Source organism: Rhodnius prolixus, unplaced genomic scaffold, assembly GCF_049639745.1.
Source record: "Rhodnius prolixus isolate KJV_2025 unplaced genomic scaffold, Rpr scaffold_1, whole genome shotgun sequence".
In the NCBI taxonomy this organism is placed as follows: Eukaryota; Metazoa; Arthropoda; class Insecta; order Hemiptera; family Reduviidae; genus Rhodnius; species Rhodnius prolixus.
The window spans coordinates 31,574,038-31,589,429 of NW_027411581.1; the positions used below are offsets into that span (position 1 = coordinate 31,574,038).

Genomic DNA, 15,392 nt, shown 5'->3' on the forward strand with positions numbered 1-15,392 from the left:
GTATCTCCTGGGCTGGTAGATGGAGGGATTTGGCTGGTAAATATGAAGTGTCAATTAATTTTAGCACAACTGATGGCGCCACCCTCAGTTCTCAGATTGGGAGCTTGGTAGACCAAGTGAGGTTGAACGCAAAAAATAAATTTAAGGAAAGAGCAAGCTCCACTCATAGATTTACAATTTATAAATTGTTAGATCATGACGTGAGATGTGCTAATTTACTCAGTGAGGGGGTAGACACTCTCAATAGTTTATCTTCTGTACGTTGGGCTCTCAAGCTGAGAGGAGAACTGATGAGACTTAATTATAAGCCCTACGACCAACAACAGTCTGGAGTAGAATGCCCTCTATGTGATCTTGAGGAGAAGGAAGACACTTTCCACTTTGTTGCTACCTGCCCTGCCCTGTCGCCTATTCGTTTGGCAGTTTTTGGAGAGAGATATCTCTCTCTAGAAAGATTTTTAAGTTTGTTGAATGGTATAGATTGGCCTCAGCTCATCCTTTACGCAGCTCATTCTTGGAAGTTTAGAGGAAAAGTCCTCAATGAGCCTGTTTCCTGATTTTGCACTCATCTGAGAGGAGCTTTTGTAAATTCATGAAAGTGAATGAACTTTTGAAAATTCATATATTTTCTCTTTTTTTTTTTTTTTTTCAAACCTGTATTTAAAATGTTTTTTATTTATTTATTTATTTACGTAAAATTATTAATTTCAACTTTCTTTTTTTTTTCTTTCCGCCCCCCAATTGTGTAAATAATATATGTGTCAAACTCCGGCAGACGGTAGATACCATGCCGTTTAAAGTTTTTTTTTTTTTTTGTTCTGTTTCAAAATATTGTACATTGTATTTTGTTTTTCCATTTAAATAAACTTTATTACTACTATCACGCTGCACGTCTGTTTCCTGTTTTCTTCTTGCACAAATGGCAAAGCAAGAAATCAGAGATCAAGGAGTGTAAAAAGGAGAAAATAGTTGAAATAATAACTGTATAATTTAAACAAATGGAAAACAGTATAGAAGAGCTAAAACTGGGCTTTTAAGTTTAGGTTTAACTGGGAGTTTTAGTTACAAAGTGAGAAACTGATGCAGATGATAAAAATTCTTATGGAGTTTAACAATCCACGAAACCTGCTGCCTTATAATTCGCTTCGAAGACTACTGCTAATCATTCATCCAAGGTGAATGGTGCATCAAGAAGTTTTAAACTAATGGAAGATTCAGCATGAGAAATCATTGAAAGCTGTACTCCCCGATTCAGTAACCAATGAAAGTTCTCCCGCAATAACTTAATTTTACGAGTATTCCATTATTACATGAAAAATTATTTCTTTTAAGCTGCTCTACTTAGATCCAGGATTTTTCCCATTCTTACTGCACTTATTTTAAATACTAAATGTTTATAGTAATCTAATCTAACATGTTTACACATTTTCATATAATTTTCATAAGCCACCATGTAAACGGACTTTACTATGAATTTGTTTTGCGAAGATTTAGTAAATGGGATTTCTTTTTCTTTTCTTTGTCACATTTTGAATTAAACCACCCCGATTTGAGGAAACCTGTCCTCTTGATCGATAGCCAAATTTTAACGCTCACACATTCTTCAATCAGATTTATAAAACAATTTTAACATTCCTGGGGATTAGAATGCAAATCTGTTTGTATTTCATGAATCTCACTTTCCATCCGTTCAACAAAATTTTACTATCTTACATTTTCCATCTCAATTTAGATAATAGTGGCAAGCTGTCTTCACAATTATTATTATTATACATACAGAGGCATCGAGGGCACGGACGATCGGTAGATGGTACATAAAATTCTGAGTATCAACGTTAAATTTAACTATTCTACAAAAATAGACGGTGCAACACAAAGATCTCATCCAGCCCGACAGAAGTTTGTAATATAGCTTTCTCAACATCGTCGCTCCTAACTGGTGGAGAAGGAGATACTTTGTGCAGGATGATGACCATACACCCTAAAAACCTTTTTCTTTTTAGTAATACTATTAAAGCAAAGTGTTCAGCAAAGAAACTTAGGAAAAGTTCATGGGAAGGATTTGGGAAAATTATTAATCAGGGAGATCGTGGTACATCCCACTGAAATGATTTAAAAACTCACAGAAATGTTTTAAGCACATCAAATAATAAAGTTCTTTTTAACCAATTCTATTAATTTTTTTCTGAGTTTGCAGGGAAAATATGAAGTTTTGAGGCAATAATAAAAAACCTATTGTTCTATCACGCTGCACGTCTGTTTCCTGTTTTCTTCTTGCACAAATGGCAAAGCAAGATAACAGAGATCAAGGAGTGTAAAAAGGAGAAAATAGTTGAAATAATAACTCTGTATAATTTAACATTTAGGTTTCGAAATATTTAACAAAAATAAAATTTCAGAATCACACACGTTGCCGTACAGGCTAGTAAAGAGGCACTATGTGAACACAGATTGGGGTTATTTGATTGGCATGATTTAACATATGTATGTACTTAAAAAAATATTTTACTCCGGTTAAAGCGTTAAATATTTAGTAAAAATTAATATATGTATATTTACTAAAATATATATGCGACAATTTTTTCAATTACATTGAACTTTAAGTAGGTATTTTTTTTTTTTAAATTCTATGATCCAGCAGAAAAGTGGTCTTTACCATATGGTTGCATGTTTAGAAAGTATTGATTTCTTAGAATGAACTTACTTTCCATTCTGATCTCAATTAGATTACTAAATTATATTTAACATTTCTCTCTTCAGTTCAATTCATTTCAACAGAAAACCTCAACAAAAACCAGGATTAACAATAACAGCAAAGAAACTGAAGACAACCTACATTACTGTTTGTGTAAATTAATGATATTGCTACAATTTGAGCAATTTCGTTAATATTTGGTATTTTGTAAAATACTGAACCGTTTTCTTATTGTGTATAATTTTCTTATTAGGATTTCATGTACTTATCTTGAGTAAATGATTAAAATTTTAATTTGAAAATATCGGATTCGGATTATTATTGCACTTGTTCACTAGTCCAACCGAAGTAAGCACTTTTTATTCAGGTTAATATTTCAATAATTGCGTACATCTTTTTGTGACCGTAAGAAAAATATTATGTGTATTTACTGATCTAATCTCCAGGATCTAATTTTTCTATTTGTTGGAATGTGCGATCGAAATAATTTATAAAATTAATAGAGTAAATAATATAAATATATGCATTTTCTTAAATTTAACACTTACCAAAAACTTTACAACTTGTAAAAAAATAACAATTTTAAAGCGTACTGAAATTAGAAGAAAAACTAGAAAAATCTACAAAAAATTTAGAAAACTAAATGAAAATATTGACTTTTTGAAAGATGTTGACTTTATCCTCACACGTTTGTATTCTTTAACTGACCAACGAATGAAAAATTTGTTTCATCCAATTTTGAACATTCACAAATTCCTCTTCGTGCTTTGTTTATCAATTTTATGAAGAGAATTTTCCTTATGATTGCAAGAATAAACTGAGTCAATCCAAATTTGCCTAAGAGAAAGGCTGAACTTTCTACATGAAAGTAAAATACTCTTCACGAAATTGAAGAACTATTCTCTGAAGTTGGATGAAAATCTAAAACTTTTAATTAAAGAACACAAGCGACAACAGTAAAGTCAATAATAGCATGAAAATATTAAATTATTTAATTTATTGTCTTTAAAATTAAGATAAACTTTCCAGATGAAAAAAAAATCTTTCTATTAAAGTTTTCAACTAATTTCAGATTATATAGTTGTTACAAGCTATTATTGCAAGCCTTTTATAACATTAAAATACATAATAATATTTATTTTAATTCCCAAAGTGTCACTGAGGAATACAGTACATAAGCTTACTCCTAATTCATTTTATTTAGTACATAAAGCCGTCTTTAAATATTATGCATGTTATTGAATATAAACTTTTGATTTCAAGGTATTTAGTTTTTTCTTAAATTACCCAACAATGCTAAGCAAAGCTTTCTTGTAGTCTCCAGATGTATCATCCTAAAATGCAAAATAAAAAAAATTAATATGATTTGATGAAACAAAAAATTAAACTGAACAATTTAATGGCATTGGTTAAATAATAACTTAAGTACTGAACAAAAATTTCTTATGATAAATTATAATTAAGTGATTTGATCTAAAATAAACTGCTTCCCAGGGCCTAGTTAATTAAGTAAGTAAAGTAATGCCTATTTTTTCACGCGGGCTTCACGTCCAACTACTAATTAGCTGTCTTGTATAAAAGCGTGGACGGAGGCGACTAGTATAAAAACTCCACTAAAAAATTCTCACGTTAAATATTAAATAAAATTCAAAGCCTAGAACGGGAATCGAACCCGGTACCACAATTCATATTAACTTTGCAGATCTCGCCTCTAACAGTTTGACTACCGCGGCGCCTAGTTAATTAGAACACAATAAAATGTTTTATTTTCTTTCAATCATAGAATCTAGCTATCAAGATACTTAGCAGAATTATAAATTGCAATAGAACTATTGTTAAATAAAAATTAACTTACAGCTATCCAACTTGTTAAGCTTTTACCGTATTGCTGTTCAAATGCTTTTTTAATATCTCCTAAATCTATCTCAGATCTTGAAACTATTATGCGAATCAATGTTTTATCATTTGTTCCCACTCCTTTCATACTTTTATAAAGCCTTTCAGCGAAGAAACCCACCTTACTTTTTACGCATTTCACTGAAAAAAATGAACATTCACATTAAAAAGAGAAGGGATATAATTTAATACATTTCAAATAGATCATACAACTTTAATAGCTATTCACATTTTAACTCTCACATGATTCTCTTAGAATTATTTTAAACATATTTAATTTTTACTAACTTATACAATTTTAGAAACTATGCAATACACAGCAATTACATTTTACTGCTTAGAGAGAAGAGAAGGCGTAGAGAAAATATTTGAGCCCGCGAAGACCGAGAAAGGTTTCAGAATGAGGACGAATCAAGAAGTGGCTGAACTGTTTCGGGAATCTAATACTGTGCCGTATAAAAGCTGGTAGACTGCAGTGGTTAGGACATATTTACCGGATGGAGGCTGTAAGGCGTCCAAAGAAAGCTTTATATGGGCATCCACAAATAATAATGCCAAAAAAGTAATATCCACAATTTTAGATGGTGAATATTGAGGCGCCATGATTACTAACTAAATATTGAGTTTTACTAATTTTTATTTTTTTTTAATGAATTAAGGTTTATTGGCACCCGGAGCTTTTTTCAGTGCACTGCCAGCCTCCGAACATATTCTCTCGTTAAGGCAATCCTGGGCAGTGAGTTGTAAGAAGCTCCTAGGAAGAGAAAATCTAAAGGCCAGCAACGGATACGAACCCGGGACCTCCGTGTGGAAATCCAATAAGTAACCGCATAGCCTCCTCCCGTCCCTTACTTATTTTTATTATAAAGATCTTTGGACCAGTGTTTAAGCTAGCAGCATAAACTTACAACACTCTCGATCAAGTAAATAATAATCATTAGGAGAATAATAAAGCAACAGGTAATTCAGTACAACAGAATAAGTTTTTGGATAGGGCATGTTTAATCTTAAATATCTCGACAAAAATTAGGGATTTCGAAATGGGGTCAACTCCAATTTCCCAATTTTTTCTGTAGTTTCCATAATTATTGTAAAAACCAGTGGTCCTTATGAAGCCTCGACCAGTTTTTTTGCATTAACTTCGCCAAAAATGAAGATACACCATCGGGGTGGAAAACTGGACAATAAAACATATAGTTTACTTCATGAGTTTTTCCGGATTTCCGCTTTCCTAAAACGTTATTGGCGATTTTCTCTCTTCGCTCTCGCTCCCTGTCTATTTATATATTTTTATAGAGACGAAGTTAGTATCGACAATTTGGATACTCAAATTAAATATTATATCCAGATCACCTTTGGCGATTTCTACCTTACAGCTGACCACTTAACTCAATTTCCCAGGTATTACTTTCCTGTCAGGCAAAAACATCAAATATCCGCTAAGTAGTTCAAGAACAAACTAAATACAAACCTATAGCAAGAAGACCATCCTTAATGCTACCCGAAAACTCCTTTTCTATAGCAACTTCAATATCATTACCAGACAACTTTTCGTACTCTTGAAATACCTGTCTCAGGTGTTGGTAACTACGTGTAACGAGAATGGAATTGAAAACTGATTCATCTGTTCCCCACTTTTTTTGCTCCCCTAAAGAAGAATAAAACACAAAAAATAATAATAAATATCAGAGTAAGTAAGTAAATAATAAAAATACTTATAAACCCATTACTTTTTAAATCTTAAGTTTATTTAACATAAAATGTATTTTACCAGCAGCTAAAAGAGCTTCAGCATCTTTTCTGGCTAAGGTTTCATCTATTGAAGGATTTTCATCTCTATTACCCTAATAAAGAGGAATTTATATAGTTACAGAATATTATTTTTTTGTTTATATTCTATTAAAAAGATATTCCAGTTCTTTTTAAACACAAGTCTTTGCATTTTTTGGCTTTAATGAGAAAAAAAAGTAATGCAGGTGTATATTTATGGTAGGGTAAAACACTTCTAAATCGGCTGTGTTTTCTAGTGCTGGTTCGAAGTTTAACTCCTTTAAAACAGTTAAATCAAGGGTCAGTGGACATCACAACTTGCTTCGCTTTCAAGGTTCCTATCTCCCACCCAGAAATTGTTTTGAAACCAACATTGTGCACCACGAATTAACAAGGATTGGCCCCCGCAAATTTAGACATTTCTTGAGCTGCATCACAATTTATTCCAATAAATCAAAGAAAATACGCAAAGATTTTTGTTGTGAGGCAAAAAAAATTAAATATTCATCAACTAAGACTAACCATTGATAGTGATACACAAAGATGCTTAAAATGTCCAGATGTATCGCCTTTCAGATCACTTTCAAGGGATTTACCATATACTGCAAGGAGTAATAAAATTAGATTTTCATCAAATGCCAAAGAATTAGGGAATTTTTAAACCAGTACTTACGTTGCTCGTAGAAGGCTCCAATTGTCCTTATTCCATAATTACTGAGAGTGCATAAAATTTCAATTACAGCTTCTTCATCTGTTCCAACACCTGATATTGCATTGTGAAGTTGTTTAGCATAAAATGCAGGTAAAGGAGTCATTAAGGCTACGATAACATCTTCAAATTTACCTCCCAGTTCGCTTTTTAAATTAGAAATCAAATCCTAAATTAAAAATATTATCAATTTGATGTTTAAAAGTTTATAAATACACATTACTTATATAATACATCTTAATATCATCCAAGCTTACAAAGTAAAGAGATCGCCTACTTTTTCGGGGTACGAGTTACAACTTCGTTACACCTCTGACAGTTATATCTACGAGGGTCGTTTGAAAAGTCCGTGCAAAAATAAAAACTACTTAATTTTTTGGGGTAAACCTTTTTTATTTTTCAACATAGTCTCCTTTTAGGCTTATACACTTCGTCCAACGCTGCTCTAGTTTGTTGATCCCTTCCGAAGAATAGGATTTGTCCAAGTCTGAAAAATAGCCATTCGTTTCTGCAATCACCTCCTCGTTTGAATAAAATCTTTTTCCCGCCAGCCGTTTCTTCATATTGGGGAACAAATAGTAGTCCGAGGGAGCCAAGTCTGGAGAATAGGGGGGATGTGAAACGAGTTGTAACCCTATTTCCATTAATTTTGCAACCACAATTGCTGAGGTGTGAGCTGGTGCGTTGTCGTGATGGAAAAGGACTTTTTTGTGGGCCAATCGTGGGCGTTTTTCTTGCTGCTCGGTTTTCAAACGGTCCAATAACGATGAATAATATGCACCTGTAATAGTTTTACCCTTTTCCAGATAGTCGATGAGGATTATTCCTTGCGAATCCCAAAAGACAGTCGCCATAATCTTTCCGGCCGAAGGAACGGTCTTCGTCTTTTTTGGCGCAGATTCCCCCTTGGTAACCCATTGTTTAGATTGTTCTTTGGTCTCAGGAGTATAGTGATGTATCCATGTTTCATCCACAATGACGAAACGACGCTTAAAGTCCTGCGGATTCTTCTGGAACAGCTGCAAACCGTCCTTGCAACACTTCACACGATTTCGTTTTTGGTCAAGCGTGAGCAATCGCGGCACCCATCTTGCGGATAGCTTTGTCTTGTCCAAATGTTGATGCAAAATATTATGTACCCGTTCATTCGAGATGCCCACAGCACTAGCAATCTCACGCACCTTCACTCTTCTGTCATCCATCACCATATCATGGATTTTATCAATGATTTCTGGAGTAGTAACCTCAACAGGGCGTCCAGAACGTTCAGCGTCACTTGTGCCCATATGACCACTCCGAAAATTTTGAAACCACTTATAAACTGTTCTAATCGAAGGTGCAGAGTCACCATAATGTTTATCAAGCTTCTCTTTAGTCTCCTGAGGCGTTTTGCCTTTCATAAAGTAGTGTTTAATCAACACACGAAATTCTTTTTCGTCCATTTTTTGAAAATCACTCGACTTGCTCGATTCAAACGAATGTCAAACACAAAGAAATAGACCGATCTGGCTGAAACTTGGTTTGTGTTCTTCCAAGAGATGCTACTAACTAAACATAACCTCGATACGCGCCAGTGGTGCTATCTCTCTGACTTTGCACGGACTTTTCAAACGACCCTCGTATTTATAATAGTCCAAAAAACAATGTCTCTTATGCAGAATGGTATAAGTTTAAAAATACCTCCTTCCTTCATTCTGGGAGGTGACTTCAATGAATATAATCAAGTGTTTGGCTCTTCATTCACGGAGCCCAAAGATCGCTTTTTATTGGAAGCCACACATGATAATAATTTGGTCTGTTTAAATACTGGGCTCCCAATCGTGGTTAAAAATATAAACTAAATAAATAATTCAGTGATGAACATAAGAATTTACTCTCCTCAGCTGGCACCGTTATTTAATAGATCTGTGCAAAATGACAGCATCTAATCAATTTTAATCGAATCGTATGACACAATAGTTAACACTATTAGCAGACATATAGGAGTAAGTGGAACGTTAAAAAAGCAGACAGGGATTCAATTCGAAAGAGTTTGGATGAAAATGTTTGTCGTATTAATAACTATACAGACTTTTTCACTGCCGTGAGTTTAGCTAATGAAAGCTCTATTCCAAAATATGGGTTTCTTTATGTACGTGTGAAAATAGAGACAATCATTATTTAAAGGCCTGAGGCTGAATAAACAGACAATCATGGCGATAAATAGACTGAGGTCGAACCACTCTGTCTCCGGGACATATCTATCAAAATTAATGTCAAACTGACGCCAAATTGTAATTGTAATGCAATAAGTAAGATGATTTTGATCACTAGGGATGGAATTCCCGAAATATACTCGTAAAAATGGAAGAAACAAACTTTTCAGCAGAGTGCACAAACTTATGGAGGCCCCTCTCCGTAATGTAGACATAGTATCTTCGAATAATGCAGTGTGTTGATTAGGTTGTTAGAGGTGATCAAACAGTACGCTAGTGTTCAATGTGAGAGGGTAAAAAAGTTGAGTAAATGAACAGGATTAGTAAATGTTTCGGGTCAGTTGGAGGGTTAGGTGTGCCAACCCATCTCGCATGTAGTCCTTGTTCATTTTAATTTTTCATTTATTTATTTTATTTTTTTTAATGATTTAAGGCGGTCAACATCTGAGGGTTATTGGCGCCCGGAGCTTCTTTCAGTGCACTGCCGGCTTCCGAAAAGTGTTCTCTTGTTACAGACAACACTGTCCATCACCAGACACGCTCCTAGGAAGAGAAAATCTAAGGGCCAGCAGCTAGATTCGAAACCGGATCTCCGCTAGGGGAATCCAATATGCTAACCGCATAGCTAATCCCTTCCCTAGTCCCTCTTTATATTCTCTATTCATAGTGTGGATGCATTCTTGGTATATTCATGACGCATTGATATTTTACTGTATTGTGGCTATGTGATAAAATGTCAATACAAAAATAAAGCGAAAAATTTAAATATATTTTTTCAGGCGGGGTTTACCGTATAAATAAATTCATTATAATGAATGCATTAGACCTATAAATTATGAATAATTAACATTAAATAAATAAATAAATATATATGGAAGACGTTACCTTGCCATATAGGGTTTTATAAGCTTCAATTATTTCTAGCCTTTGTACAATTCCTCTTTTAGTTATTATGTCTAAAATAAGTTGTTCATCACATCCAAATCCTTTCATTGCTTCTTTTAAAGCAGTGGCATCAGCTTTTGCATCGAATGAATCCACAGGAAACACAGTGGGAGTGCACTGTAACATTGAATTACTTTAATAAACAGAACTGTTGTAAACGGAGAATACAGCACTGTGTTCATCAAATGGATCTATTGAACCGGGTGAGACCAATCACTTTATAGATGATAATATTAGATATTAACCACTTCCTGGTATAAACTTACCCTCTCTTCTAACGCCATTCCTAAATGCCACATTTCAACTTCTAGTTGAGTACACCCAGATTGCCTACAAAAATCCCACAAAGAAAGAGGATTTGGCAAATTGCTAAACCACTCCCTTGTGGAAAGCACTCCTCTCCTCCACAAGACAGGACACATTCTCTTTTTAATAACAATGAAGTATTATTACCGGTGTTCATAACTCCTTTAAAACCCAGAAATAGTCAGGAAAGACTAATTCTTTGAAGGGGCTCTTCTCGACAAAGTCACCGCTGGGTCATCTGATTGCATGATCCCTTGGATTAGGCTGATATAAATTGTCAGCGGGTTTACGAAACACAAATGTTTGCACACAACAACTATTCCCACAGTCATACATATACATAATGAGTTATAAGGGTTTTAATATTGAGTGCTACTTGTGTTGTTAGGCTGTAGGGATGCCAAGTACCAAGAAGAATGGGTGACGAACGGAGGCATCTGCCACCCCCTCGAAATAAGTATAGTCTTTCCTATGAACTCAGGCTAGAGGGGTTGCGCACTTCCACAGAAAGCCTGCACTGTTACCAGGTGTTGGAAGAGTCGTTTTATTTAAATGAATAAAAAAAAATACAGTAAACTTCCGAAGTTTGAAGAAATATATTGATTGCAACGTTACCCATAAAGAAAATATATAAATCTGTTTCTTGAGGATTGTAGTAAGTGAATGTTATCACCCTATTTTTGTGAAAAATTTAAAGATGTAATTTAACACATCTATGTAACTTTTAAACAAGAAGAAAAAGACACCAACAATAACTTAAGTTTTCTAAATGGAATTTTCGCCTATCGTTTTCCACTTTAGCCAAAAAATCAAATCATTAAAAAAAAAAAAATCTGCTGCCACACTATGATTTCCTCTGACTACAATTCGCCAACTCCAAATTTTTACTAATTTTATTAGGCATCTATATGTTTGAATAGCAATCAAATAGTGAAATCCTAAAACGTTTCCTTAAAATCAATTTTTTTGAAAGATTTAACAAAGCGTTGAATTCCTCGGAGTTGACGGTACATGAAGGTTAAAAAGAATACGAACGAAAGATGCATACACACGATTTTCTTCAAACTCGAAATCTTAGTTTTCAAAACAAACTGAACACCCGTTCAGTAAAATTATTATTTTCGTCTGTACGTTATTGACCAGAACTTTATTATTGTACCTCCAGAGAGTAATTTTAACAATGTCAAATTTAAACTCTTAGGTTTTCTATTATTGAATAACTCAAACCCATACACAACAAATTCCACACACCATTTCTAATAACCATTTTGTCGAGTTTAAGGGATCTTGGAAATTATATTTCAAGAGGATAATCAAAATCGCAATCTGCAAGATTGCAACCCTTTCTCTTTCGAGAGGCAAGGTAAAGTAAACACGTGTTTAATGAAATTTAATATTTCAAAATACTATCTAAAAAATCTATAGATGCCGCTTTTAACAGATCTTTACTGCAAATTGTTCTCAATAAATAGAAAAAATGCTTTTTCCTTTTCTGATTAAATTAACATTAATCTGATTTTTAAAAATTACTAAATTTTGCAAACAGTCATTAATTTCACATACAAACTTTTTCAATCAAGTCTAAGTGGAGAAATTTTGTTTTTTTATCCAAACTAGTAAATGGAAAAGTAATACTTTTTATTTTATTTAAGTTAGTACGCCCCAGATAAAGCTTATGTAATTAAATAAAAAAATCAGAGGGGCGGTCGGTATTTGATCACGACATTATTTTTAGCAGTGATTAATGCATTGGATGGTTTGTCAACGATAATCTTACTTTTATATCTATCTATTACATATGTCCTTAATTTATCAAACAATTTAAGATTTAATGCTAAACAAATAATTAAAAAATAATATCTAAATATAGGTATCTGATATAATTACCTTGTAAGGATAGTATTGTGAACTCATTGTGAAAGCACTGGTAAAATTTCAGAATAGAATAATTTGAAACTTCTAAAAAATGAATATTGCAACTGGTAGAGAGGACGAAGATATAGATTTCTTTTTTAACAAAGTATAATTTTATATTAAATAATGGAAAAGTGACTACACGTCTAAACGGCTTATACAGAATAAATGGGCGCGGTCACGTAATGAAATATGTAAGTAAATAAAAAGGCAACCTCTGATTTAAGTTGGGTTCAGGTAGGGGAAACTGAAGTAGGTCAGAGATTTGTGTTACATGTAGGTATATTCTACGTCGAATTAAAATTTTCTGTCGAATTAATTCCTTAAAACAATTACAAATATTTCAAAATTATTAATTTTAAGTATGAAAAAGTTTCTTTGCTCATTGTTAATGTCCTCGTGGTCACGGCATCCTCTATTTGTACAATTTATAGAAAAGAGAAAAAAATGGTCATATTAGGGTGTTTTTCAACATTGCGCTTTTTGGTGCAGTTTTTGACGATCTACCCTTACAAAACTGTCGTACAAAATGCCAGTTTTAATTTACAGCGTGACGTGCATCAAATTAGAGTCCCACCTCCGATTTTTTGCATATCGTTTGTACCGCCGATCTGCAAAATTTCAGCATTTTAACCGCAAAATTTGCATTCAATTTTTTCATTCAAATTTTGTTAGAAAAATTTGTTTATAGTAAGGAGTGAGCTTCCGCCCACGTCCACGTCACATAAATGGTAGTTTTACATTAAGCCCCGCCTGGAAAAAGAGGCGATTACTTTACTTTTACTTTTTACATTAGTTTAAGCCACATATTTTGTTTTAAGTTATAAGATTAAGATTAGTAATTGATAATAATTTATATTTAATAACTTGAAGTAAATTCATGCTAGTTTGAGATTGCCATCATTCGATTCATCCTGATGAATATTTGGGTGCCTCGAGATTCAAGGAATAAATAGGGTTATAAATCGGATGTTGCCGGATCGCGGAGGGTTTTCATAGCAACCTCAAAAGAACTATGCCATTGAGAACAAGGCAAAATGTCGCAGTAGTTCAGTCAACAAAACTGGATACCAAAATAGTAGTAGTGTATGAAAACATAACCCGAGGGCCAGGCGAAAAGGTTCACTATTAACCACACGCCTTAGTTTGCTACGTTAGCATTCCTACAATGCGGGACGGCCATTTGTATGTTCTTAAACCTCTTAATGGGCCACTGTTACCTGAATAGTCCTTTACAACAGACCTGATAATATACAGCCCAGATTTGACAGAACGAAGAAACGACACTACAAGTACTGAGTTGTATGCCCTGTTAGAGGCAAGGTTTATTTGACTAAGTGTTTGAAGAAAAATAACTCTCGCCTTCAAGCAATACTCAGGAATTTCTCTCCAAACTTTTAACTAGAGAGCCACGATAGGGCCTGGTTCGCGGTGACACAGTTGACTGGCCAACACCACTAAAATAATCTATTCTAAATTTACGTCCGATCTTTCAGATTATGTTTAGAATGTTTCATGTTTTCAAAGATTGATTGTTTCCTCAAAGATGCAGATGAGTTAAGCCATTTAATATTATCTCAGATCTAGAATTTCAAAAATTACTGTATAGATACATTAAAATTACATTTTTTATTGAACAACTTGTATATTTAAATATATTTTCGTGGATCATCTACTAAACCTCCCTTCCAAGTGCGCCACTGGTTGGTGGCAACTGCCCGGCAGCGCAATTTAAATCACGGCCCCAGTGATAACGCAAATTAATATTAAATAAAACAAGAAATCATTATAACAATTAATCTCCTTAATTAAACAAAAGAAGAATAAAATTTAATAAAAGGGAAATGGAATTGGTCACTGGTTAACGCTCTAGCTCTTCTCAACGGAGATCACAGTTCCCTTTCCAGTTGCCTGCTCTTTATTAGCAATTTATTAGAGCTTATTGCCTGATAAGAAAGTTTAACGAGGTTAGAGGCTGGCAGAGATATAAAAAAAAAAGCTCCTAAGTGACAAAATAAATAGTTTCGCTTTCGTGAACTGATAATGAACAATAATCTATATAATGCCGGTGAACAATAATCTATATAATGCCGGTGAATAATTAGTCAAATTAAATAACAGAATAACTAAAGAGAAATCGTCATTAGTAAGATATATTATTCTGTCATGGGAATGTATTTTTCTGAATTAATTATAACAGAACAAAAAAATTACAGAACGTTTTTAATATAATTTTTGAAAATACGTTCTATTCATAAATTCAAAATTTTTACAAAAAAAAAAATCCCAATAAATCAATAATCCAATTAGTTTAAGAAATTGCAACCGTCTCGAAAGATATCAAAATATATAATATATATATGCAAATGTTTTTATAATTACGTTACTCAAATATAAAATATACGTTTTGGTATTTTATTAAAAGATGAAACTGAAATTGGATTTTTGAAAATAAGATAATTTTGAATGAATTAGGCAGCAGTGCGGGACAAATTGTGTGCTATGACGGACAAAATCAGCGATAAAAGTTCTTTAATTTCAATTTGTTTAAGAAAATTTAAATATTCAGACAGTTTGAAATCAAAAATTCAACCCCTGCTTACAAATAAGACGCTTTGTGGCCAATCTTCACGTGAATTTTGGGTGTCGGGGTTATTGTGAGAATTTGGTAGATTCTGTTATTGTGAGAAACAAACTTTAAAGAGACGTAGATCTTAATCAACTTTTTTCGGAGAGGAAAAATCAATGGGAATCAAATATTTTTTTCAAAACATTACAAAATAAATGTTGACTAATGTTCAGTTATTACTATTATTGCAGTTATCACTTTCGATTTTTCAACTGTTGACTGATTTGAAGCCGGGTTTCTTTGTGAGCGTCCGTGAGTTGTCTGGGCACCCATCTCGCACAGGTTTTCTTGTACTGCAGCTTGTTGTGAATAATATTATGGACAGTTCCAACA

At 33.4% G+C, this 15,392-nt stretch overlaps 1 protein-coding gene across 1 annotated transcript; it reads right to left on the reverse strand.

The window, feature by feature from the left end:
• Positions 1–2,332: 2,332 nt before the first annotated feature.
• AnxB9 (Annexin B9) lies at positions 2,333–12,677 on the reverse strand. The gene is made up of 8 exons (XM_074137393.1): positions 12,404–12,677; positions 10,151–10,327; positions 7,035–7,239; positions 6,884–6,963; positions 6,363–6,435; positions 6,063–6,239; positions 4,551–4,732; positions 2,333–4,029 (listed from the first exon to the last, which is right to left on the reverse strand). The coding sequence occupies exons 1-8, from the start codon at positions 12,428–12,430 to the stop codon at positions 3,979–3,981; spliced, it is 972 nt and encodes a 323-aa protein (XP_073993494.1). The 5' UTR covers positions 12,431–12,677; the 3' UTR covers positions 2,333–3,978.
• Between the last annotated feature and the right edge of the window lie 2,715 nt (positions 12,678–15,392).

What these genes read in the sequence shown, in the direction of transcription:
- AnxB9 (XM_074137393.1), bottom strand. Translation starts at nt 12,430, where the DNA reads ATGAGTTCACAATACTATCCTTACAAG. An exon ending in GGATGGTCTTCTTGCTATAG is followed by an intron (nt 4,733 to 6,062) that starts GTTTGTATTTAG and finishes CATTTTTTTCAG; the next exon opens with TGAAATGCGTAAAAAGTAAG. An exon ending in GCTTAACAAGTTGGATAGCT is followed by an intron (nt 4,030 to 4,550) that starts GTAAGTTAATTT and finishes TTTGCATTTTAG; the next exon opens with GATGATACATCTGGAGACTA.